This window comes from Chelonia mydas, chromosome 10 (assembly GCF_015237465.2).
Source record: "Chelonia mydas isolate rCheMyd1 chromosome 10, rCheMyd1.pri.v2, whole genome shotgun sequence".
In the NCBI taxonomy this organism is placed as follows: Eukaryota; Metazoa; Chordata; order Testudines; family Cheloniidae; genus Chelonia; species Chelonia mydas.
In genome coordinates this window covers 63762821-63789591 of record NC_051250.2, presented here as the reverse complement: position 1 = coordinate 63789591, position 26771 = coordinate 63762821, and the positions used below count along the sequence as shown (strand labels likewise).

The following is a 26771-nucleotide window of genomic DNA, read 5'->3' as shown; positions in this document are numbered from 1 at the left end:
TTGAACCAAATTTGTAAAGGCCAGGCACTTTAACTGCATGTGTGAATGTGAACACTTAGCCAAAGACCTCATTTCCATTCATAATTAAGTACCATGTTTAAGTGGTCAGTTTTGTTTCTGCAATTACTTTTGGGTGCAGTGTTTGCAGGCACCAACTTTGCTCAGAGAAGGAGGAGACTGGATGGAGGCCCCTTTAAAAATCTGGCCTGTTGTATTAGTTTGATTTTTATCTTTGGCACCAGGAAACTGCCTTTTTACATGAAGCATATGCCAACTGTTGGAGCTAAGGAATTAAGAAAAACCATTCTTAACATCAACAAACTTTTCCTTAAAAATAAGAGTACAGGTGCATTTTTTTTGTGGTAGGGGAGAATGGGGAGCAGAGAGGTTAGAGATTTCACCCTGTACTGTATCTGATCATTACAACATCCTTCCCCTTGTCCAGTTTAACTAACTGCTTTTTCTCCATCTCAGTTCAGTCTTTATCTGGCAAGCAAACTGTCTCTGCTACTCTCTCAGCCTTACTCTGCCCACTCTGTCTAGCCTCTGTCTAATTTATTCCAAACCCACGCTTGATTCATCCCTGGGAAACGCCAGCTTTGACTAGTGTATGGCAGGGCTCCTGGCAGATTGTCTGTCTGTGGTACATCTCCCAGCAGTGCCAGCAACTCTCATGCACAGATGGGCAGTGTCTTCCCCAGTAATGAGCTGTGTTTTCTGTGAAGGGTCATGGCCAGGGCAACTGGGGGATGTGACCATTCAGCACCACCCCGGGAAGATTTCACCATGGGGCTCCTACACTAGTCTGGCTACATTTCAGATCTGTCTTCCCCTGTCAAAACCCATGGGAAGGGCAGCAGCGTACCTGCCACCAACCTTTCCCTGGAATCGAATTCTCCCCACTCCTGCTGCTGCCTCATTAAGGGAAACTCTTCCCTTTCCCCAGCTCCTGTCACTCTATTTGGCAGTCATAGTGCTTGGGTGATGGTGCTTGATATTGGAGTGACTCTGCTACACTGGTTCATGGAATCTTCCTGTCTCTTACGAATTCTCAAACAGATTCTCTGTAAGCAAGTTCCATTCTGAAAAAAAGCAGGCAGCCGCTCCCAGGCGATATTTCAGGGTGAAGCTGAAGTGGCAAAGGAGGAACTGGTTGATGAAAGGAAGACAAAACAATGGGACAGTGCTGCACGGTGTAGAGATGTAGCAGAACTAGCAGATAGTATAATACAGAACTTCATTGATGATGGGTCACTGAATAATCATGGCTATCAGAATAAGCTGATACTAGGGTAGTATTAATGAAACAAAAGAACAAGGAGGATTCATGAATGCTTAATGTATCATGATTATGCATGTACATCATATATGTTGTGCATGCATAATCATGATTGGAGGGACACTGGCTAGAGGGTCATTGATTTGCTGCTTCTCTTCTAGACCTGTGTTAAAATTGTGAAGAAGCAGCACTGTATATCTGTGCCCAGGTCCTTGCACGTGCACCAAGTCTGAGGCTTTGATGCAAGGTAGTTCAGTGGGGATGATGGGCGAAGGAACCTTCACTTCGCAGTAGAAATGCTCTGCTGTTGCACCCCTTCACAGAGGTCAATAGCTGTGTGTCTACATAGCAGTGTGTCTATCAGCTCTGTCCCTGCCTCTTGTCTTTTTGCCACTGCTTTACCTCCATCCGACCCCAATCCAGCTATAGAAGGAGTCACCACAGAACCAGATTTGGTTGTACGCAGTATGGGAGGACTCCATGTGTTGGCCCAAATCCTGTACCCTCTCTTTCCAGACTAGTTCTGCTGTGTCTTTGTCCTGGCAGTTTCTCAGAGGTGGGAGCAGGATTGGGCTCACAGATACCATCACAGAGATCTGAGGTTGCTTTTCGTATGTACCTAAGTCTCTTATTAAAAATCCTTTAATTCCATCTTTCACATGTTAGGAGTGCATATCTTTGCAGCCAGTCCACAGTACTAAATATGTTGCAAAAAGCAAGAATAACTGTCAGCATTTGCCTGCTTAGAACAATTATGACAAATTCCAGAAGGCTTTCAGAAACAGGAAGATTAAGCAGCAAGAGATGGCAGATGGATTTTAATGTGGACCATGATTTCCTTTTCCCTCCAAAACATCTCCCCATCCACCCATATATTTTCCCCAGACAACAGGAGTGTTTTTGTCCTCTTCTGTGAGAAAAAAGTTATTTTAAAACCAGTTTCAACAGTGAAGAGTTCAGTGTCCAGGGTAGAGATGACTGAGTTGCCATCAAGCCATTTCTGACTCTAGGTGCCTGTGGCCTACTGACCTTTTTGATTCTACACAACTAAAATGCCAGGTAAATTTTCATAGTTTAAGGGCATATTGGCAAAAAGAATCCATTTCTCATATTTACTGATGGGGTTTGAAATTCATTGATCCTCTGAGAAATGAGACCTGGGAGCCATCCTGGTTAACTCAGTGAAGATTTGGTGGTCTAAATCCAGTTTTAGTTGACAAATGTTCATATCCAAGTAACGTCAGTGGGAAGCAGAGCTCTTGAAGGATCAAGTCCCCCCCACAGAGGTCTGAACACAGCTGAGATATGTGGCTAGGGCACTGTGGCTTGCTCTGCTGCCTACCATGTTCTAGTTCAGGCCTCTCCAGTCTTTTCGCTGAGCTACTTTGTTGCATTTTAGATCTCTTAAGTTTTATATTAGTCCAATGTAATGAGCTTAGGTGGTGTTAATGATGTGCGGTAGGAGGTTACTGTCCAAAATTCTAGGGTGAGATTTTTTATTGAAAGAAAAAAGTATCTATCCAACGCTCTAGGCATCTTTCATAGAAATGTACCTAATATGTACACAAAACTGACAGCACTTGTGATGCTGAAGGCATCTGACTTCTATGCAATTAACAATATTAACCACTACTCCCATGACATATTGAGTCTGTTGCTTCACAGAGTGCCTGCTGAGGATGGTGAGCAATGAAGCCTCAAGTCCAGTGTTAGATGGGGCGTGTTCCCTTTCTTGCTAACCACATACATACATCCTGCATTCTTTAATGGTATAGTTATCGAAACGGCCTTCTTTGAGCTACTGTCTTCAAGCATCAGACGCAAAAGTATCACCAGGCCTGTCAGTCTCATGTATCAGTTAATGGAAACTGAAAGAGAAAAACATTAATACACATTTATCAGTTTTCCAGGAGATGACTAACATCCTTTGACAATAATTCAACTCATCTCGCTACTGCATTTTCACCCGCATGTTATTAATTGAAGACAGAATTTGTTTATTTTGGAAGTCTTTGAACAAAGCTGTGGGCTTCAGTCATGGCTTTTTTCACCACCATGCGATCAGGGAAAGCCTTCTTTGTGGTTTGCGAGTATATAAGTAACTCTGAAAAATGCGAGTATATAAGTAACTCTGAAAAACTCTTCCGCGTCTTCCCCCCCCCCCCCCCCCCCATTGTTTTTAAGGCTTTGAAAATATGGTAGTCTAAGTTTTCAAAATGCATGTGCTCTCTTTGGGCCAGATTCTGCCATCCTTACTTATGCTGGGTGGGTGGTTGCATTGACTTTGATGGGACTACTTGAGGGGGAAGGTGGAAGTAAGAATAGCAGAATATAGCCCTGAATTTGAAGATTTTGGGATAGTCTTCATGTTTCTCATGAGGTGTGGTGAAGTTGACCGTCCAAATCACCCTCTTTGCCAATAGCAGCTTTGGGGTGATGTATGAGCTGCCCATGCTGGCTTTTTTCTTTTGTACATAAACTCTTATATTTCCACTCTGATTAATTATATTTATTTAAAAGGGTAGTACTCAAACTGTGCTAGGTGCAATAGCGACACAGGAAGATGCAGTCTCTGCCTTGAAAAATTTACAGTCTGAAAGGTAAGAGCTAGACAAAAGGGGGATGAGGTACAATATAAGCAGTAGAGTAGCTCCCTTTTGTGTGTATAAATTCATGAAAATGGTGCATTTTCTGCTTCTTTTCCAGAGTACAGCTAAGTCATTTGTGCTTTAGTGGGTTGTCTGGCTGACTTCCCCCCCCCCCTTCCCCCCTCCGTCATCCAGACTTGTTCAGTTTCCCAATTTGTCTGGGAGACTCTTGATTTTCTGTTCTCTGTGCTGCGTTCCTGAGCAGCGGCTTCATTCTCCCAAATACAGACGTTGCAGACTTGTGGGAGAGGCATTCTGCGCAGTCCTCTCTAGATGAGGACTGGCTACAGAGATCATATCTACAGCATAGCACCAACCTGCTGTACTCATATTGGTATAGGGTAATGCAGTGCAGAGTGATGTAGGGGGTCACTCTAGCCATGCTTCTATGGCTGTGGGTGTGTGGGTGACCATGCTCGAGGCAGAGGAAAAATGGGGGATGTAGTGAGGAGGGATGCGGGGAACCAGAGCATGAGGGGGGGATATATGGAGGACCCAGACTAGGGAGAAGGGGGAAATTTGAGCAGAGGAAACTGGGCTGGGGGATTGGGTGGGAAACTTAAGGAGGCAAACGATAGGTTTGATAGGGAAGAGCAAGGAATTGAAGGATTTGATGGTAATGAGCATTTATGTAAAAGAAGCAATGCATGCTCGCTGAATATGGAAGCAGGCCAGAATATCAGCCGAAGCCCACAGCTGTGCTCATATCTGAGTGCTTCTCCAGCTCACCTCTCCGGCGTTTCCCTCTCTGTGTCCTGGCTGCTCCTCCATTTCATCTGTTGACTGTGGTGAGGGAGGGTAACTGGATAAGCAGCAGAGGAGACCAAGGTGCCACAAGTACTCCTTTTCTTTCTTCACTACTCTGTCCACTTCACAGTGCCCTCTGCGAGGCGAGAGGAGCTGCTGTAGCTCTTCCTTCAATCTCTTGCAGGCTGCGGGGGCTGCCATCGATATACCTCCCCTCCCATCCGCAGTGGATGTGATCGTAGGCCTGGGGAGTGAGGCAGAGGCAAGGAGAACTTCTTCCCACCTCAGGCTTGGGGATAGAGGGGGCCAGCCACTGGAGATCTTCATTTTCAACCCATGGGGGGGCTGTGTATGTGTGTGCTGTTCCCTCCCTTCCCCACTATCAGCTGCAATAGGAGCAGGAGTAAAAAGAGTCTCTCTGCCTTCTGTTGTACCTTCCTTTGCCATAGAGGCAGCAGGAGGTGATGCAGAGAGAGAGAGAGATCTGCTAATTCCACTGGTGCTGCTGGATGGGGAGAGAGGGAAGAGCTAACAGGGAGCTACTTGAGAAGGCTTCATAAGCTACCGGAAGATCACAGCCCACTTTCTGCAGACCCCTTCTTTGGAAAGAGGACTGCAGGGTCCAGGACTGTCCTAGTACCTTTCCCAGCACTAAATTCACTTGGAACTTCTCTCCCTCCCCAAATGCCCCCCACACAGAAAATAGGATGATGTAGTTTTGTAAATTTACAGCGGTACACCCTCATCTACACAACAGTGTCTATCTCTGGTAAGCTAGAAAGTTGTCTGATGGGTGCATTATAAATATCTGGATAGATAATTATGATGAGGTATAATAAAGACTTAGATTGTTTAGTTTCCAAAGTAGAGGAGAGATGGAGCGAGCGACTTAACAGAGGTAGTCAGAGTCATTAGGTTTGTAAGTGTAGAATTTCTCAGTGCCTCCTTTTTACACTGTTCCATGATACAAGAACAAGAGGACGCTCTGTGAAAATTAACGGCGGTAAGTTTAGGATGTATTTCTTTATGAAGTGTACAATCTGTGAGTTGGGAAAGTCACTTCCGGAGTAGGTCACCAAGATGAACACTGGGTTGAGGGGAGGGAGAAATTGGGTAATTTTATTATTATTTGAACCACTTGTAGCTATACAAAATAAGGCTATAATAATATAACTGAATGGCCTGCTTCAGGTATAAGCATGGTTTCCCATTGGGGTCTGGCGTGTGTGTTCCCCTATAGACAGCATTACATTTCCTAGCTGCATTAAAAGGATTTCTTTTCCCTTGAACACTGGGTGTTGCCCAGTGTTGGAAGAAGAATATGGCAACTTCTTTGTTCTTAAAAAGACACCTATCTCAATCAAAAGTAAAGACCTTCTCTATAAGTTACCTTTTCATAAAAATGCATTCTCCATGTAACGCCAGTCAGAGAAATTGTTATATTCCTTAGTGTTGTGCCTCATAATGCATCATTAGTGTCTATAACCAATAATTTCAAAAGAAAAAATTGTGCTTTGAACGTGTATTTGTTAAAAGCTAATGTTTCTCTATAGCCTCTGACTATATGACCTTGTGACTGTGCTATAACAAAAAAATTAACTGGTTGACAATAATAAGTAATCTTAAAATATAGTATATTTAAAAAAGAAACCTGGTGAATTTGCTCCATTTCATAACTTGCTGTGGACAACAAACAGTTTATTGTACTATATATCTTATCTGTTTTTATAGATGTATACTTTAATCAAAAAGTATTACTTAAATATGAGCTTTTGTCTCTCTTACATTTTTTCTTTACCTTCAAAATAAATGTTACAGTCGTTTGTTATAATTTTGTTTCATTATCCCAAGTTACTGCTTATGAAGTAAGATGTGTAATTCAGTTGCCCTCTTTAAATTTGATTGTACTGAGGGAATGGTAGGAAAGGGAAGAATATGACTGGCGTATCTAGACTATTGACATGGCTTCTTCAGTATAAGCAGGTGAAAAGCAAGACTTACATAACTTTATAGGCCTTGATCTATATATTTAGATGCAGTGACCAAAATTGGCCAGGAACGTAAGTGATCGCAATCAATGGAGTTGTGTCCACTTAAATCATTGATTAATTTAGTCCAACCTATGTATTACTATCACAACATTACAGAAGATAAAGTAGACTAGATTCTAATCTCATTCAATTATTGTATTTATTCTATGATATTTATTACTATAGTATCTGAGTGTCTCATAATGTTAATGAATTTTAGGCTCACAACTCGGGAATCCTTATCCCCATTTTATAAATAGGCAGACTGATGCACACAGGGTAATGTTACGCAGGCCATCTGTGGCAGAGCTGAGAATTGAACACTGATCTCCTCACTAGAGCTGGTCAGAAACTACGGTTTTTTTTCTGTCAAAAAATGCAAACTTGTTGAAATTGAAACATTCTGCAGGAACATGCCAAGTTTGATGAAATTCCAGTGGAAACCAAGAGGTTTCCAACGGGATCCTGCTTGCCATGCAGGCTTCAAAAAGCCAGGTCCCAGCTGCTTCTGTTGGGGTTCCCAAGGCTTCTCATGTCATTGGCTCCAGGGCAGTTAGCTCCCCAGGTCCCATTTTGGATTTATTTTTCATTATTAATTTTTACATTTCACAATTTCCCATGGAACAGGAGTTCCAGTTTCTGTCTAGCTTTATTCCTGACTCTTAACCTGTGTCTTAACCACAAGACCATCTACTTACTCTGGATTTACACTGCTCTAATTGGTGTAACTGAGATCAAAATTTGGCCCAGTGTGTAACTGTTGTCTTGTGGCTTTATGCTTAGAGGTTATCACCAACCAAAACTGGATACTGTCAATTTATGTTTCCAGCTGTAACAGGTACCAACAATGCCACCCAGTCTGTATTAATAAGTTCCATTAGTTCTTCAGACAGGAGAAGGTGAAAGGAAATCTCATTGCCTGGTTCCCAGTCTTGATTTGGCATGAGATACTGGAGCAGTTTTGTATTGATGAGAGGGGAACTCCTAGGAAGTGACATGGTTGTAGTCCTGGAGAATGTAGCTGAAACAATTACAGTTTAGTATGTTGAAAATATATGAATGGGGAGTTTTAAAACCTGTAAAAGCAGTTAGAAAAAAGAGCAGTGAGATGTTCTGAGAAACGGGGCCCAATTATACAGCCCGTACTTACCTTGCTGAGCATGGAGCCATTGACCCCAAACGTACTGAAGTTGATGAGAGTCTTGCCATAGATTGCATTGGGCTTTGGGTCAGGTCCTTAATCACCAGAGTGATGCCATTGAAGTTGGTGAAATAATAATACATAAAATTCTATTAATAATGCATATCACTAGGTAAATATAAGGCAGTAATATTACTGGGACATACACACAAATAAATGTTTATAAATATCAAAGAAATTTGGAAATCTGTGCTTGAGTTGTCTCACCATGCAGGGCAGATGTTTACTTAGACATGGTAATACTATGGCTGAAGAACTTTCTGTATCTATGTTCCATAGTAAAAAAAATCTAAACAAGGTCAAACGATGTCCTAAAAATAAAAACAAGCATTTAATCTGTCTGTATGTTAGAGTGTATACGAAGGAACCCATATTTACCAAGGTCTAGATTTTGGCATACTTTACTCCAGCTGTGTTGCCTGAGTAAGGGTTGTAGGGTCTGTCCCCTAGTAAGGTTATGGTACATAAAAGAAAAGGAAGATCTATTTTCTTGCATTTGGAGCTATATCATGTTAGTCTTCCTTACAGGAGGCGTTCCATTGAGTGGGACTACACATGGGAGTAAAACGAAGATTTGATCCGAGAGAGGCACAGAATGGTGGTTTCAACTTGTGTATTTTCACTGACTTAGAAATATGACACTGCAGGGCCCAATCCTGCAAACTTCTACTGCAAAATTTATCTACCACTCACTTTAAAGGTATTACTGCTTGGAAGTATGAGTTTGAAGGATTGACCCCACTGGTTCCTATGTCTAAGAAGTGAGTAGCAATAATAGGTTCTGAGTATACCAGGTGCTTTAGTATTTAGTTCACAGGCGCTTCAGCTCACTAGAGCACACACATTTTAATTTTTTTTTGCTAACGACACATTTTTACTATATATATATTTACATGCATTGGCTTTCTAATTTTGTCTAATGTAATAGTTTGCATTCCTGTTATTCTGGTCAAAATAAGAGTAGTATAGCATGTTAGAGCTGGAAAAGGACATAGAAAAGTACATGAGGCTGCAAGGAGTCAGGAGTCATTCTGAGCCTGCTAGACTTTCTCTTTACTCAGTGATCGTAGGCTTGATCCCTCACTCCTTATTTCAGTGGGAGTTCTGCTGGCATGAGGAATGCAGGGTTGAACCCTCTATATGTTGTTCTGTTTCCTAAGTTAAATTAACAGTGTCCACATAAATACTCAGTAGCATCTGAGTTACCAGATCTGTTACATTTTTTCTTTTGCTTTGAATAGTTTTAATTATATTAATTAATTTCACATTTTTGCAATGTAATCTTTGGCATCACAAGAGGGTAGGCATCCCTAAAGCCAATAACTAGTATAAATACTTCCTGTTAAATAGGCATAGACCACTAGCTACATTTATCCTGAGAGCCGATTCCCATAATGTGTACTGCACTGATTTTATTTTTGACATTTTCAAATCTTGGTTATTAAAATGTATTTTGGAGAAAAACAAGAACCAATTTTTCTTCTAGACCCAATGTGTGTGGATCACGTTACAATGCCTACTGTTGCCCTGGATGGAAAACGCTACCTGGTGGAAATCAGTGCATAGTCCGTAAGTTACTGTCGTTGAACATTATGGCCAAGATTTATCTTTCCTCATTGCATTGTGTGCGTGTTTGTCTTGACTGTGCAGAACTGAATTTATTGCTGGTATCAGTTCAGTACCTGCCATACTGCATTTATTTACTATTTTAACGTATGCAAGATAATATAAAACCCCCTCTGAGCTACAGTACAGCATGTATATAGTTGATGTATTGGAAATATTTGGACAAGGGAGTCCCACAGATATGTTCCTCTTGAGTTTGTGGTAAATCCCCTAAACCAAGCGATGTTCAGGCTCTTCAGGAGTTAGGAGCTATGGAATCTGTTCCTTTGTTTGCCCATTTAAACACAAATGCTTTTTCATAATCTAGGAGGGAGGCAACACCACATGGCAAAGGAATTTATGCTATGTGTAAGTGCTGGACCTCTTTATACTTTAGTCCTGAAATATACGTAGGGGGTATAAAATATATCTACAACTATAGGTTTCTGTATGTGTATATTACCAGCAACAGGTGTCAGAGGTGTTTTGACTGTGGATGACAGAGACCGGGAGAGTAATATCTGAGGTGACAACTACATTGCTGTGTACATCTCTGGTGCTGTATGAAAGGTGCAGGCCTGCACTCCCATCAGCCCCATCCTTCACTAGTGATGCAGTAGGCAACACCATGGTCACATGGCTCCTAAGGCGTGTCCTCTTTTGGGCACCTAGTACTACAGGTGGTTCTAATGCCTGACCGTGCCTTGTTCTTAGGGAGCAAGAGTCTGGCTGTCCGCTACAAATAATGGGACCGGCCCACTTTGCTCTCTATTCCCACCACAGAATCTGCCTTCTGTGTGCCGAGATTTTGTTTGCAGTGTTATTGTAACTGTGTTGGTCCTAGGATATTAGAGAGAAAAGGTGAGTGAGAGAATATCATCTATTGCATAAGGAGAGGGCTGGACACTTCAGGGCAGATGGTTTTGGGGAAAATTGGGACTGGGAGTGTGTTGGGGTCACCCTGCAAATAGTAACCAAAGCGGGCAGAAGCCAGGGCGGGGTTCTTGTGCCATAGGCAGGCTTCTGGAGTTAGAGGTGTGACCTGCATGCTTCTCTGCGAGCTATCGGTGTCCAGGTTGGTCCAATTAACGATATTACCTCACCCACCTTGTCTCTGTAGATATTTTAGTAATTCTACTCTATTTGTGTTGTGAATCAGGTGCCTTTTGTGTTTTTATGGCTTTTTTTAAAAACATATTTTAAAGCCTCTTTTATTTTATTTATAGCAATTTGCAGACATTCCTGTGGGGATGGATTTTGTTCAAGACCAAACATGTGCACATGTCCAAATGGCCAGATAGCACCTTCCTGTGGTTCAAAGTCAAGTAAGTATTTTGCTGTACCTTCTATTCCTGTTTGCAGTCGATCAAGCTATCAGCAGTCAATAATGTTTCAGACAACTAACCTCTGAATCACTAGAATTGCTTACCACAGCCAAGAAGGCCTAGTCCCCTGTGATGAAAACTGAACAATGACTCAGAAGCTAGCTATGGAAGATACTCCTTTTTGCCAAATTAAAACCAAATTAGTTGTATTAGAAACCATATTAGCTTGCCAGTAGTCACACTAATTCCAGCATTTTTTACTTTCTGGAAAATTCCTCTTCTCTACTAAAAATGATGAAGTGGGTTATAGCCCATGAAAGCTTATCCCCAAATAGATTTGTTAGTCTCTAAGGTGCCACAAGGACTCCTCGTTTTTGCTGATACAGACTAACACGGCTACCCCTCTGAAACCTATCTTCTCTGCTAGACACTAGACTTACACACATCAACAGCACAAAATGCATCATGATAGACCCGTCATTGCAGACAATGGGCCAAATTCTATTCACTTATATAACCCCAGTGAAGTCATATGGGGCATTGGTGGGCCAGATTCTGTTCTTATTTAGCTGGGTAATCCTACTGATTTCAGAGGGATTAACCAGGTGTAACAGAAAACAGAATTTGGCCATTTCCATTTAAATGCAATCAGCAGTCAGGCTCGGTGTCCACCTTCTGGGGCTGATCCTGAAGACCATATTCAGGTAAAAGTTACATGGTTGTCACGAGTGTCTAAACCCGAAGTCAAGGGGAGCTGTGTTTGACTGAGGTCTGCAATATTATCTTGCCTGTTTGTGTTACAATACATTGAGTCTCCACTTTGTGGATATCTCTTCAGGACCCTCAGTGGGGGTTTTCAGGTTGGCACCTCTTCTTTCCTTTTGTTTTTAGAGGTGTAAGAGCTTTAATATTAGCTGAGCATTTCTGTCTGTGGTTTTAACATTTTTTTTCACATAGTAGCAGTAAAAGAAAATGTGGAATGTGAGTGAGGGACGTGTTATAATAGCAAATTTTGTTCTTAATGGATCAAGCTCCCAAGTCTTTATTTTGGATTCTGTCATTCCTAGCAGGTAGAGCCCTGAGGGATGGTGCCACACAGTCCCAGAAGAGCTCTGGGAGGAATTCTACCTCAAGGAGGAAGAATTTTTCTTTTGAGGTGCCCATTGCTCAGGGGGAATGTGCTTGCTATTGCCTCCCTGCATAGGGTGCATGGTACTGCCCTAACTATGTGCATTGGCCCCCTTTGAGATGCACCAAGGAAGTCGTCTTTGAGTCTGTTTTATGTTCCTACATCTGTGTAAGAGCCAGGCACGATCTGGCCCTTAGCACTTGCTCCGCCCTTACTTGGGCAACATTGACTTCAGTGGAAGGTTCTTCTGAGTCATGAATTAAAAAATTATGAGTAAAGACTTGGATTTGACCCAGTTTTTTTTTTTTTCTGCTGTATCCTGCCATTTATTTCTGCACAAACTCCCAATGGCTTTCATGGGAGTTCCATGCATGGCTAAAGGAGGCCGGAGATTCTGCTGCAGTTTTGAGTAAAGTAACAGTTAGGACCAATACTGTTCTGTTGTCAAGTGATTTCCTGTTATATGTTAGGGTATTATACTAATCACCGTTTTTAATCAGTGCTGACAATTTTTCCCTTATACTGTTACTTAGATTTTGGCTGTTTTAACATTGTGGATTTCCTATATACATTATAAAACACTAACACTTTACATGCAGTTTGTGTTAAAAAAAATCACTCAGAACTTGTTTAAATGGGACAGTAGTTTTAGGCAAACTTTTGGAGGTCACACTGTTTTTAATCAGTAAAGCAAACCAGCGTTTAAAATAAAAAGTGACTGAGTTATGTTAATTAGAATACAGGCTACTGCCTAGATGAGCTTTTGTGTAGTAATTTTTATCACCAAGCACTTCAACTGCACAAGAAAGTAGACTTTGTGTGAATGGTTAGCACAGTTGGCATCATAGACAGATTCCATGAATAGACAATAGACCACAATAGCTTGGAGCTGCCATTAAGAAACAAAGGAAATGTGACATTAAAAAACCTGTTTAACATTAAAGGGATATTGTCAACTGAAATCTGGCTCCAGATTAAAATTTTGTCAAAACAAGCTTTCATAAAACCAAAGACAAATGGAAATGTTCTTCAAATGATGCTAATAAATATAAATTCTGATTTAAAACAATTGTTTTTAAACCAATAGTCTGTGCCCTGCAATTTTTGAAACCCAAATACTGCAGATTAAGAAGCTGAAACTTAACCATATAAAGAACAGTGAAACAAACTTCACTGGTTTTCACTGTCCCACCTGAGAGACATACAAAAGGAAACATGCAGTGTCAAGCATGTTGTATTTTAAACATTGACTTCTCACAGTATAGGGTTGGATAGTGCAAACCTTACCACTGGTGAGTACTCACTCATATGAGTGGTCTTGTTGACTTCAGTGAGACATCTTGTATGAGTCAGTACTCACCAACCTAAGTAACGAATGCACAAGCTAGCCCTTAAAGTGCCATTATTAACATGGGCAAAAAAAAATTATTTGTTCACAACATGAGTTTGATTCAACAATATATAAGGTTGTGACAGACCTAAGGAGGAGTGAAAATTCAAAGTTAAGACTGATGTTCCATCCATAATACATCCTGTGGGGGTGGGATAGGGTGTACAGTATGGGGAATTGATCAGCCTTGATGTTGATCAGTTGGAATCCTGCACCCCGGGCCCTCAAAAGTTCTGGAACTTAAGTTGCTTATTGAAAGAAATTGTGTTTACAGAAGTCAGCTTTCCTTCAAAAGCTAACAGTGTTTGGGCCCCACTTATGGGAGGACTATAGAGCAGTCCTGTGGATCGCCATTTGGTGGGTCTTAGAGTTGCTACTCTTATTTACCTCAGGACTCTTCAGGTCAGGTTTGATGTCTGTGGAAGAAATGTGTGAACCACACAGGTTTCCACATGTATAAATTTTATTAACTGAACTAAACTATGCAGAAACATAAAATAAGTACAAAAAATTAAATTTAAAGGAAGTAGGTTAATATCAAATTAATCTAATTATCATGTTGATTAAATCATATCAAATAAACCAACAGTTCTCTCTGAGCTCTACATAAACAAGACTGCTGCCTTCCCAAATTATTATCAGTCCCCTAAATAGCAAGCATTCTCAATCTCAGTGGATACATTCAAGTCCTAGTCACACAGCTGATACAGGGAGCTCCCAAGCTGAAGTTAATGCTCTGGTGCCAGTTAAGGCAGCCTGCCCAAATAATTACTCTACTAAGAAGACTGGAAAAGAAAAGCAAACCAAAAAGGTTGCTATTTATGCAGGATGGTTGGGGTTGTCCCAATTCTTTTTTGGTTTAATTCAGCTTTAGGAAGCTGGTACATGGTTGAAAAGATTAGCTGGTGGTTTTCTTGGCTTAGATGTTTTAATCTCAACAGACTTGCTGACTTACTAGAGGTTCCTTCCTTGTAAATGTCAAATCTCCAGTGTTTCATGCTGCTGGACTCCTGCCCCTTGGTGGCTAGCTAGGAGGACATAGGAAACACTGGCTTCTTGGTCAGTCATAGTGGCATTCATGTCTCGAGGCCAGCAGCTAATGGCAGCAGCCATTGCAGTCAAGCAAGCCAACAAGCAAAGGCTTTTCTTTGGTATTTTAAGATGTTGACCTGCCTGGTTCCTCCCTCTTGGAACATCTCCTCAGGATCCCTTGGTGAATTGGAATGGGGGATTCTGAGGTCAGTGACATCACCCAATGGGATTTAATTGTCACCTTTCTGTAAATGGAAGAACTTCCTCCTTTTGAGTCATTTTGGGCTTGGAGAATTCTCCGATTCAAAAATGTTTCCAGTCAGTCAGCAGGTCTGTAGGTATTTGAGATTGTCTGAGGTCATGGGTCAGTCCATAGACATTATCGCAACCATCCCACAAAAGCCCTGACTAAAATGTAATTTAAAAATGCAAGGCAAGCAGAAAGAATTCCATTGACTTCAGTGGACTTTGGGTCAGGACTCTGACTCCAGGTCCTTGTTCAAACCAAACAGAACCTCCCAAAGCTCATGCCTTTCTTCTTTTTGCTGCCATCAGGAAGAAGCTATATCATCTTAAATTTTTAATGTTTCCAAGGCTTTTGGGACCATCACAACTTTCCTACCATGCATGCAGCCAGGTAGAATGCACCTTCTTTCATGATCAGTGGGTTTAGTGTCCACCGCCTAACTCTAGTCTTCTGAGTCAGTCACGCCGCAAAAAAAGCATGCTTAGGATGTACATGTCTTTTGCATTTGGGTTGCCATGAAGGTCTCATTTCATATTTACAGCTGCTGTTTGGAACTCTTCTATACAATACCTGGGCTAGAATGGAAATGTTCTTTCTTGTCACAGAATTCTATAAAAATAACCACTAATATTTTTACTGAAATCCCTGTGCTTGATCCTACAAAGTGCCCTCTTTCCAGAGATATTGATCCTACTGCTGCTTTTACTCTTAACATCAAAACTGAAGACCTTTATGTTTCCCTGCTTGGAATCATTGACTGGACAATGCGTGTTATCTTGTTACTGCTTAATCATCTTTTGAATGTGTCATGAGCTATATTGGTATGATGATATGCTATGGAAACTCAGTGTGAAGCCAAATCCTGAAATTCTTACTCGTATTCACTGAAAATTTAGTTAGAACTTCAGGATTTGTTACTTTTGAATGTGCTGCCCATTTTTTCCATTTGTGTAGCAACTTTAAGATTACGTACGTATTGTTTTGAGTGTTAATTGTCAGGGCAATCTGCAGATTTATGAGGCCCTTTTCCTGCAGCTACTCCTGTTTGAAGTCCATGGCAGCTCTGAGTGTAGATGGATTGATTTTCAGAATTGGGCCTGAAAGAACAACCATTTTGGGTTTTTAACCATCTCCTGTGCAATCTAAGACATGGCAAAGCCATGTGTACTAGCTCACCAGTCCCAAGTAATTCCTGTATTTTTTTTTTTTTTGATTCTGCAATTTTGGGGCCAGATTCTTCGCTCCCAGCTAGAATAACACAGCTGAACATGAAGAAATTGCTGGTGTAACCAAGGGGAGTGTCTGGCTCTTTATTAGTATGCTGGTTTTCAAAATTTCAATCATAGACCTGAACTCTGGACAGGCTATGCATGTGTTTCTATACATCTTTGGAAGGTTAATGTTTTAGAATATTCAGTATGGTTTCTTACTGGTGTTTCCAAAAATTGTCAAAAGAGGATCCAAAGTCAGTGTTTAGATTCCATGTTGTATGTCACTGGTTCTGCTGTATAGCACTAGGGGAGACAGCTCACTGACTTGAATGGGCCATTTTAGTAATGATAACTGTATGTACCACCAAACTCCCATGCATTAAAAAGTAGAGAGGAATATTTTACTTTGGAAGAGTGCCTTTGAGAAGTAAGACAAATGATGGAAACTATTTTTTTTCAGAATTCTATGTAAAACCATCCCTTTTCCCAAAATGGGGAAATATCATTTTGCTTTCAACTTGAACAAATAATATAAAACTTAGCAGTTAAGCTACTGTTAACCTTTTTATCTCAGATGTAGTTCAAAGTATTTAAATGGCTTTGGTACTCATGTGGGAATGTAAATTAGCTTTTGGCTTGGTTTGCTCTAATTGAAATCAGTTTGTGGTTTTTAAGTTCCTACCCTGCTTGACAGATGATATCATTTCCTATGCTTTTTCTAATCCCCTCTGTTTTTCTAAGATTGTATAAAGCTAAGTTGAACTACACATTTTAAAGTAACTATACACCTTTTTCTGACCTACTTAGGATGCTGTCCAAAAACCTTCACTTAGACACTTACTCTGAATATTTTCAGATATTTTCACTTTTTGTTGAGGAATGTTGTTACTATTTTTGTTGCCTAAAGTACTTCCATAGCAAAGCAAAGATGTATCACAACTATTAGAAACATGGGAAATATAAATTCTAGTTTTAACCTCATTCAATTTAAACATTAACAGTCTGTGTTTATATTGGTGGATCTATTATAGAGTGGTAGTATGTACCAGTGGCAACAATAGCTACAAGTATTATTTCTCCTTAAAAACAACAAAAACCCAACAACCATCTCACTTGCATCTTTGTGGAGCTTAAATTGCCAAGGGATCTAAGGAGCTTTGCTGCAGCAAACTTTCAGTGGTGATTTGCCATCTGTCAGTAACATGCAGTGGTTGCTTGCGCAGTCTCTTTTCCTTAGTCCTTCTAAGCATTTCAGACAACGTAGTAGGTATCCTATGCTCTGTGCCAATCTACCAAAATGTTAATCTGACAGTAATCCTATCTGGGGAGGAGCCTTTCATGTGGTTCCTGTTAAGAAGGAAACCATTTCCTGGCTACATATTCAGAATGTCTGCCTCAATTGGAATCTATTAGACAGTGGGAACTGTGGGGAGAATGAAATCACAAGGCCTCTCCGCTTCCATGCAAATGAAGTGCCTGATATTTAAGTGGTTCCTGACATCTTAGTTGAATAACATATTTGTCCTTATTATCAGAAAAGTGTAGTGCAGGCTTTTCAGCTTTATTGGCATAAGAGGTAGATTGCATGTTAACCATTCATAAATGGCAAATGCGTAGGTTTCGGGGAGCATGAAATACAGCTACCCTTCCTTTGTTAACAGGTGGGGGAGCACTTCCCCCTTCTCTGGCCTTGGGGAGCACTGCTGCCCTAAACTCCTCCTCCACACCCCCCCCCCCCCAGCACATCAACCATCAGCACCTTTGTCTGGTGATGTAAAGACCCTACATCGACAAGTCAGAGAATTTGCACTGCAGTTCCATCTTCTCCCACTAGAGGGCCTAATGTTGCAGGTCCCCTTCCTGGTCTGCATGTGTTAACAGGAGCAGGGGTCTTGCTGGCTCCCCACATGAGCCTATTCCTCCATTGTGCTGATGCTAAGCACTGGTGCTACTGCCTGGTAGTGTCTGCCAACATCTTTGCTTTCCCTTTTCTGCTGGCCTAGTTTCACCACTGTAAACTGGGGCTGTATCCTGTAGCCCTCACTTGTGTGTGAAATTCTAGTTAGTTCAATGAATAGGAGCTGGAGATTGTACCCTCGTTTGTTTCTGGCAGTGTTTTGAGTCCCTTAATACTGAAACTTAATATTGTTTTCTCTTCCACTTTCTACATACCAGAGACCTAATTGTAAAGGATGCTAAGCACCCTCTATTTCTAATGACGCCCTGGATGCTCAGCTCTTCACAGAATGAAACCCTAAAATAATGACTGAGCCATTTAGCTATTCCTGACTATTTTGCTAACTTGTGAAAAATTATTATTTTTCTTTCAAGTACAACACTGCAACATCAGGTGTATGAATGGAGGTAGCTGCAGTGATGACCATTGTCTCTGCCAGAAAGGATATACAGGAACACATTGTGGACAGCGTAAGTAACCAGTATTTACATATGTAGACTGTAAAGGTACACAATATTGAGAGAGACTGATCAGTCACAATTCAAATCTAACTCTCTGCTAACACTGGACTCGCTTTTGGTGAACTACAGTGGAATTTTACAGGAACACACGTGACTTTGAATTAAGTGCCAAGTGAATTCTTTCTGATCAGAACTATTAAAATAAACATCAAATAAATTCATAATAATTGGATATAACCTGATCCTTATGCTAGCAAAAGTCGCATTGGCCTCCAGGGGTTTACACATTGCAGCAGTAGGCCCTAAATTTCAGTATTATCAGGGGATTCAGTTTCCATACAGTAGAGTTTCGCAAGGATTTTTTTAATATAGTAACTTTATGTAATATGTGTATTTTTAAATATAGAATTACGTAGTGTACCTGATAACCAGATTGTTCATTTTGGCATTAGTTAAGGTTGCTTGACATAGTTACTCTCCTTGACCAACATATTTTGCATTGAATTACATATCTCTTCTTAGCTGTTGTGTTCAGACTGGAGCTATACTAACTAGGCAATACAAATAACTGGGAACGCCTTTAATATAGGTGCTGCTCTGTTAAAGAAGTGCATAATTGATCTAGGCAGCCCTATGTGAGATCTCTGTAATGGATGACAAGAGTCCTTTGCTTCTTTTAGACAGGATATTTGCTAGGTTTAGTGAGATCCTGTATAAACCCACCTCTTCTCCTCTGTAACAACCAGGAACATTGCAGTCATGGGAGAGTCTCCACCGGCATTTCAGACTCCACTGTTTGAAGAGTACCAAAGGCTGATGCTAATTGTGTCTTTCCCATCAGGGCTGCAACAGTTCTAATAAACTCAGAGATCACTTTTGAATCCAGTGCTGTCATGTTGCTTTAGTCCTACAAAGAAAATTTATTTAAATACAGACAAAAACATTTCTTCCTTGGGTAAGAACTAGGGATGAAATCCCGACCCATTGATGGCAATGGCAAAATTCTCATTGCCTTTAGTGGGGCCAGAATTTCATCATAGGAATTTGAAGGGGAGAGAGAACTTTGTTATGAATGAGTAGGTGGAATCAATGTGTGTGGTTTGGATGTGAAATAGCAAGTAGGTAAGGGAAGACGGTCTTGCAAAGTGTGTTTATAGATGTTTCCTTCAGTAGAGTCAGGGTCACTAAGACAGATATTGCTTAAACGGAGTCACCTCAGAGAGCAAACCCTGTGGGGCTGCTCCATTTGGAAAGAGATCAGTTGCCTTTTCAATTGGTTCTGCAAAAACAAATTATATGTAAAATCCAGTAGGTTTGTTTCATGTGAATATTACATTTACTGAATTATCTTTGACAACTGGAACTATGCTTTTGGACTTTCATGTCAGGAGAAGTGGGTTCTATATCTCATGACATGACATGTCATATGAGGCTGCAAGACCTGGTGTTCCTCTGTTTGGATCCAAACAATGAAACATGAATAGCTGATATCTTTTTTTGACTATCCTGTCTGATACCATGATTTACTGGTTGTCGACAAGAAACCCTGGGACATTTAATCATATTTCTGATAGGTCTGAGTGAACAAATCAGTCTGTTAATTTGTTCCTGGACTATACAAAGGCATGGACAGAACTTGGAGAATTTGGAGATAATGTGTTTTCCCAGCCCTAATCTGTGTACTCTCTAGTAATTAAACGTCACTTAAATTAATGCCGAATGTAAAGGGATGTTTGAAACTAGTACAATTAGACTGTACCATACAGGGGAAACACCAGAAGCCCAGAGGGATTTTGATTTTTAAGGTGTTTGCAATATATGCCCTTGGAAAAATTAATATTCTTCACTCAGTTTAGTCTGTGAAGTTGTGTAAAAACTGAAATTTAGACTTACAGGATCTATTTTTCAATTACTTTTAATCTAAATTAAAGTAAAATATTCATTCTCATTAGAGTCCCCGTTGTCACCATTTTTCCCGAAGCTGGTAAAACGTCTATTATGAAAGTATGTCAATTAAGATTATTTTTTGCTCCCCTCCACTTGCAGCTGTCTGTGAAAATGGGTGCCTTAATGGAGGGAGATGTGTGGCTCCAAACCGATGTGCTTGTACATATGGCTTCACTGGACCTCAGTGTGAAAGAGGTATGTGCTCTAGATCACGAACACTGGTGTATGTGTTCGCATTCTAGTGAAACTGGTTTAATGGTTATTTATTATAATTGTAAATTGAGAATACTGATGATGTGACACAACTTAGACTGTAGAATTTTATTATTGACAATGATAAATGTAAATAAGATTCTTCTTGAAGAATAGTGTGCAAATTCTTCATTGAAAGCAAAAGTTCAGTCCGAGAGAATTGTGAAGGTTTTATATGCATTCATGCAAAATTATGGAATAAGACTAGTTTATGGATGTAATCTCTGAGGAAGGATGATCTATTGATGGATGGAATCCTTACCTTCTGTATAGGACTAACAGTTCAATCTCTTATTTTCTTAACTTTCCATTCTGTGTACCTGGTTGATGGCATGGTCCTATAGTCCTTATGCAGCCCAATGATAGATTTTTGCAAGTCTTATTTTATTTTTCTGTTGCAAAGCTCCCCACTTAATTACTGTTGCAGGGGATGTAGAGATGTCACATTTCCCCCACAACTGAATGAGACTTATTTTAACTTTTAGACTGGAAATAAATATTCAGTGTTATAGAAATATGTAAGTTTGATTTTAAAAATAGGACCCAGAACAAAAGACATATGAAACTGATTAAGGCATATGTTTTGTTCCATTTGTGATGCTCATGAAAACATCTAGATCCAAGAGCTGTCAAATGAAAGCATCAAGACATATTTTTACATAAGCGTTAGCTCTGTGTTTCAATTATGAGAATAGCTCTGTTATTTTCAGATCAATCAGACTGATGTATTTAATTAACGATGATAAGCAGCATCCTGACTCTTTTTGTGTTTTGTTTTTTGGCAAGATTTACTCAGTTCTTTACATCTTATATGAATTTGTTGTTACCGATTTGAAACTTTTTGCTTAAGAATATCCATAGCAACAAACACAGCTGTTTCAGAGGAAAACACAGCCATACCAACTGCCTTATCTGCTTTACTGGGTTGTTTCAAGGAAATTAAATCAGTTTAATGGCTCACTGGAGACAGAGGCCAGGCATCATTGTTTTATTGTAATCCTCATGTTGAACTCTTTGTAGTCTTGAAAATAACGTTTGTTTAAATTTGATTAAATGGTCTATTAATTTGCTGCTTTTGAAAATTCATCTAGATCACCCATAAGTTAGAAGTTATTATATGCTCGATAATATTAAAGAAACATGTATTATAGGTATTACAGAGCTCATTTTGGGCCTGACCCTGAGAGGTATTGATCATCCAAAACTCCCCTAGACTTCCATGAGTGTTCTGGGTGTTTGAACCTTCAAGTTTGGGCCCTTGAATTGTGGCTGGCTCTCCTATACAGGCAGAATAGGTGGTTACCTAAAGGCTAAAGCAGCTGTGTATTAGAGGCGGCAAAATATATGGTTGTTTATTCTGTCTTTGGTTACGAGGTGGGAAGTAGTAGGTATTTCCTACTATGCTTAGGGGGAGAGAGAGAACTACAATTGGCATTAAGAAAAGTCTTGCATACAGTTCACTTGGGTATGGCTTTGCTCTTATGATCAAAGCTGCTGGTGAAATATTTCTGCACACTGTGTGGGTGCACCATATAAATCCTCTGTTTGGTTTTTTGCCATCAATATTTTAAACTGGAGATTTCTGGAGGTTTTTTTAGGGAGAATGATACTGATATTAAAGAAGCTATAGTGTCTGATTCTGTGGGGAGTCTAAAGTGTATGCATCTTGCATTTTCCCATGGCACCCTCTGCATGTACACTACACTAGCTTAAATTCTACCCGAGCTTAGAGGTGTAACTTGAATCCCCTTGCACATCAAATCTGAATTTGACCCACTGAGTGTGAAGGAATCTAGGTTGGTGCAGATGGCCAAGAGGCTATAAGACGCAAGTGTAGCAAGAAAAACAACTAACAGCTGGAAGATATATGAATATGTAAGCTAAAGGAGGAGTGCCCTTCTCTAATTTACTCTTTCTTATGCCTTCTTCCAGCTCCTCAGAGTATTAATTATGTGCCACTGTAAACTCCATAGATGGCTATACAATCATGTTTAGCTGCTTCTTGACATATAACCCACAGCATCTTACTTACCACCTCTGCATTTGACCATTACCACTGTAGTCTAGATTTTCAAACTTAATGTGCACAAATAGGGTTTGCACAGGTCCTGATCTGTGCTTGTGCAAATGGGCAGTTCCTGCAATTACTTGGATAAATTGGCCCTGTACGTCATGTGGGGATGGTACAGATTATAGGTGCCGTTCAGGTCTGTGAGGTGGGGAGGAGTGTGAGGAGTCAAAAAGCGCTAAAGGATCTGAGATTAAAGATTTCTAAATCTGAAGGAAATAAAATCGTCTTAGTGTTTGCATTGTACTCAGGAGTACTGAACATTACTCGACAGGGACTATTCATAGAGCCTTGCAGACAGAGCTTGTTACTGCAGCCACTGGGCTCAAGCTTTGCCTTTGGTGAGGCTCTGCCCGGTGCAGGATCTGAGGAGGGAGAGAACAGTGGTGGCTGTATGCCACCTTTATGCCCCCTGCTCCTGGGGCTGCCAGGGGCCAGTTTAATTCCCAGCACATGTTAGAGCAGTGGTCGGCTGCTCAAGTGTGCGTCTAGCATTAACAGCTTGCAAACCATTACACCAGGTGGGGGTTGTTGGAGCCAAGCAGTGTTCTGGCTATGCCCCACTTCCCCAGCCACACTGCCTATATAAGGATGGAAGAGGGGCCAGAGAGCTGGCTAAGCCAACCTTTATGCCATTGTGGAATCCTGGGCAGGCAACTGAGCCACCTCCACGCTACTTGGTGCCAGTGGACTGGAGCAAAGCAGCTGAAGCATGGGTCAGGGCCTGGCCTAGAATCTTCAATCTGTATGCCTTTTCCATCAGGCATTTTCTTAGCATATGTGTTTGATTCCATAATTATCAGAAAAAAGAGAGAATGGTGATTAACACACCCTAATTGTTCTTGGTGATGATTATTGCAAAGCTGAGGCCAAATGATATGGCCCACTGGGGATCTTCGAAGTTTGACTTCTTTCATACATGCTGCATGTATTTCATCCCTGCAGCCTCTGTACCCAACTGAGCTAATATATTCCTGTCCACCGGAAAGGGCTGGGTTCCAGATCCCTGAGTCAGACTACGTCATCAGAAAAACTCCACTCTGAAGGGAGCATTTTGAGTATAAGCTAATGCCGACCTTAGCTGGAATAACTTGCCTTGTTCACCATCTGCACCTGTGTTGTCGCTAGGGAGTTGTCTGGCACTCTGGCTGCATGTGATTTTACACATCTGTCAGTTGAATCAGAGATCCAAATGCACACTCTAGCATCAGGAACATGATGTAGATTTTTGACTCTCCCTGGAGGACTTATTAGATGTATATGGATGGATGTGATCCAATGAGTGGATTACAGTGAAATGCATATTGTGTAAAGTAAAACAGTATCTATTTTCTTCCGACCAAACCTGACATGTCAAAGGGGAAGCACCTTTATCTAAGCATGAGTAAAATGAGAACTACATCTGGTGGCATTCTTTTAAAACTTCTCAATTTTGGAGTGAGCAAAATAGACCCAGTTTTCTTGTTTGACAGTACCATTTCTAGCTAAACGGAATGGGAGATGGAGTTGCCGGGTTTTGTGGTATGTGCCTTGCACATCATACATGTGTGGCTGTGGTTTGACTTCTGGGTTGTGCCAATGGTCTAGATCATGTATTATGGCTCCAAATTATACAGTGCTTCTGTCTACAAACATTAATCATTACAGTCAAAAAGCATGTTTGTGGCGTGCCTTTTAGTTCATGTATGTCACAAGCCAAAGAATCCTGCAACCCTTACTACATGATGTTGCCGTGTATAGCATTCTTATACAGTGTATTGTTGAACAATTAATACATTGTTTGGAAGCATCCTAATAATCTGAGGTGGAAAACTATGAAAAGGCTCTATTGTTGTAGCAAAGATTGTGTCTGTTTTTTAGATCCCGAGGTATGCAACATGGTCTTGCCCCTAATATTATGCTGTTTTAAATAGAATTTCTGTTACATATATTTTGGTCCATATATGTAACCTGAGACAAGCTGGATTAATGTTATCTGAGTAAAATGCTGGCCATGTGCTTGCTAAATGAAGATCTACAAGCCCTTCCCAGAGGCCAGCTCCTTCAAGCACCGAGCCAAACAAATCAAAGGGCCTATTACAATAGAAATCCTGCTGCCATGATAGCGCAGTGAGATCTGCCGAAATCTGTGGCGTGAGTACTTTTGACTTGGAAGGGGCAGCATCTGGCCCTGGATGATTAGAGCATACAAATTACATTTTGTATGGATGAGTGGAAGCCTTCCTGACATAAAATACTATAAACAAGGCCAAAAGGAATGTTGTTTACTTACTACTTTGCTGGAGATCTTCAGCACATTGTGGGAGGGTATGTTATGCCACCAATGATGAATATTCTCTTAGAGACTGATTTATTTGATGGCTATGGCATGATTGCATTAGTCATATACCTGTATCGATAACTCCTAAGCTGCTGAGTACAGTATTTGGCTCCTTTCCAGAGCAGGGGAAGCCTACTGGGCGTAGTGCCAAGTATATGCAGATGCATCATTGTGAATAAAACTGACTTGGTATTTCTTTGTGATAATGTGTATTGGAAAGATGGACATGGCATAAATTAAACACTGAAAGGGTAATGGAATTGGAAAAGTTTCCTAAAAGAATTTAAGACCGATTTAAGATGTATTAACTAGGCGGGAGAATATTTTATGGAGCCTAGCTTGGTTGAAAGGATTTCAGCTTTTAGGGCTCCATCCTACAAGGTGCTGAGTGCTCTGGCCCTGATCCAATGAAGTACTTCAACATGTGCTGAACTTTAAACCCAAGAGACTCATGTGCTTGCAGTTAAGCATGTGCTTAAGTGCTTAGCTGGATAAGCGCCCAAGTGTTCAAAGCCCTTAAGCACATGCTTAACTTTGAGCGTATTTGAGTCTCTCAGGATGAAGTTCTTAATGAAAATAAATTCCAAATAATAGATTAATAAACCAAAAATCAGATTTCCTTCTGCCACTCAAAATATCACAACAAATCGTGCACTTTATGAACAAAAAAGTTCAGTTCAGAAAAGACAGTACAAACTTAATGATCAGAAATCCCCTATAATCCAAAATAGGTTCAGACCCTCCACTGCCTGCTAATTACATTGAAAGCTCCCTCGATTTTCTGAACGTATCACTCTCCCCTGTTACAGTCAGATAATTGTACTTTAGTAGGGTGAACTGTATATAATGTACAATTGATGCTGTACATGGTTGCTGTACTTGCACTGCAAAAATGACCTGAAAAACATGCTTTTGCTACTTAGACCCATTTGGAGAAACATAGTAGAAGCTCTTAGAACATGATTCAGCCCTGTTTATTTGTTCAAGTCCTTGTGGCACCATAAAGGGCCCAATCCTGCAGCTTACTGGCTTTTTGGCATTGGCTTCAATGGAGTAGGATTGGGCCCAAGGTAGTTCAAATATTATTTAAAATATATCGTGGTTTTTTTCTGTACTCTGAATATGAGCAAATGAATTCTTTTTCTGCATACCGAGTCATTCCTGTACTGCTATCTTCGTGCAGGGATTTTTGCATGATTTTTAATTATGTTTGGCCATTATTAAAAGTTCCCAAATTGAATGCCCTATGTAAAATTATCTTTCCCAGAAATCGTCTATGCGAGTGCGAACACTAACTGTGCTCAAACCAGGCCTTAGTGCTATGCATATTTTTTTTCTTTCTAAATATTACAACTGGTAGAATATGTTTTTACAGCAAGGACACTGCACCCCTTAGCGTGCCCCGTCTCTGGTATTTAGTCTAAATGGAAAGTAAATAACAAAGTGTAGATAGCAGTAAAAGTATGTTCTCAAAGCCTTATGTCGCATTTAAAGTAGGATTGCAGCATATGGTAGCTGGCAAACATTTGAATAAACTTGATTTTTGTAGCTGGCTTCCAAGAAACACATCTGTTGACATAGACATGTAATTTCTGCAGCCCAGTAACGTTAATGCATGTATAGTATTATAGCAGCACACTCTAACACAGCTGTAGTTGAAGGCCTGTAATAACTGTTGCTATTGTAGACCCTTATTTTCATGAGTTTATAACTTAATTATGAAAATTTGCTCCAGGCTGAAATTCAGTCGATTCCGTCTCAGCCTTGGAGTGACTTTTTTTTTCCTTTAAGATATTTTGAACACAGTTTTGTAAGTCTGTATTATAAAATATTTTCAATTTTAAAACCCAATTTGCAGCTCTTCTTTCCAAATGAGCTAGTGCTTTGGAGTATTTTTGTGCATAAAAGAGAGTGAGCTACAT

The 26771-nt window shown here is 40.5% G+C and overlaps 1 protein-coding gene and 1 long non-coding RNA gene across 7 annotated transcripts in view; one reads left to right on the top strand and one right to left on the bottom strand.

The window, feature by feature from the left end:
- Positions 1–26771, top strand: part of FBN1 (fibrillin 1) — a 216199-nt gene that overhangs the window by 12072 nt on the left and 177356 nt on the right. For all 4 annotated transcript variants that reach the window (XM_043524453.1, XM_037910538.2, XM_037910540.2 and 1 more), the window contains exons 3-6: positions 9392–9474; positions 10737–10835; positions 18176–18271; positions 20309–20404. In XM_043524453.1, the coding sequence (XP_043380388.1) occupies positions 9392–9474; positions 10737–10835; positions 18176–18271; positions 20309–20404 (374 nt within the window). The remainder of the gene's footprint in view (positions 1–9391; positions 9475–10736; positions 10836–18175; positions 18272–20308; positions 20405–26771) is intronic.
- Positions 2109–26771, bottom strand: part of LOC119567176 — a 97269-nt gene continuing 72606 nt past the window's right edge. Inside the window, exons 4-7 of one of the 3 annotated variants that reach the window (XR_006284539.1) lie at positions 18986–19169; positions 7855–7940; positions 4657–7725; positions 2109–3147 (exon numbers count right to left, since the gene is read on the bottom strand). This is a non-coding gene — a long non-coding RNA (uncharacterized LOC119567176). Of the gene's footprint in view, positions 3148–4656; positions 7941–18985; positions 19170–26771 lie in introns of all 3 variants that reach the window. The other 2 variants (XR_006284540.1, XR_006284538.1) reach the window with 2 other exon arrangements.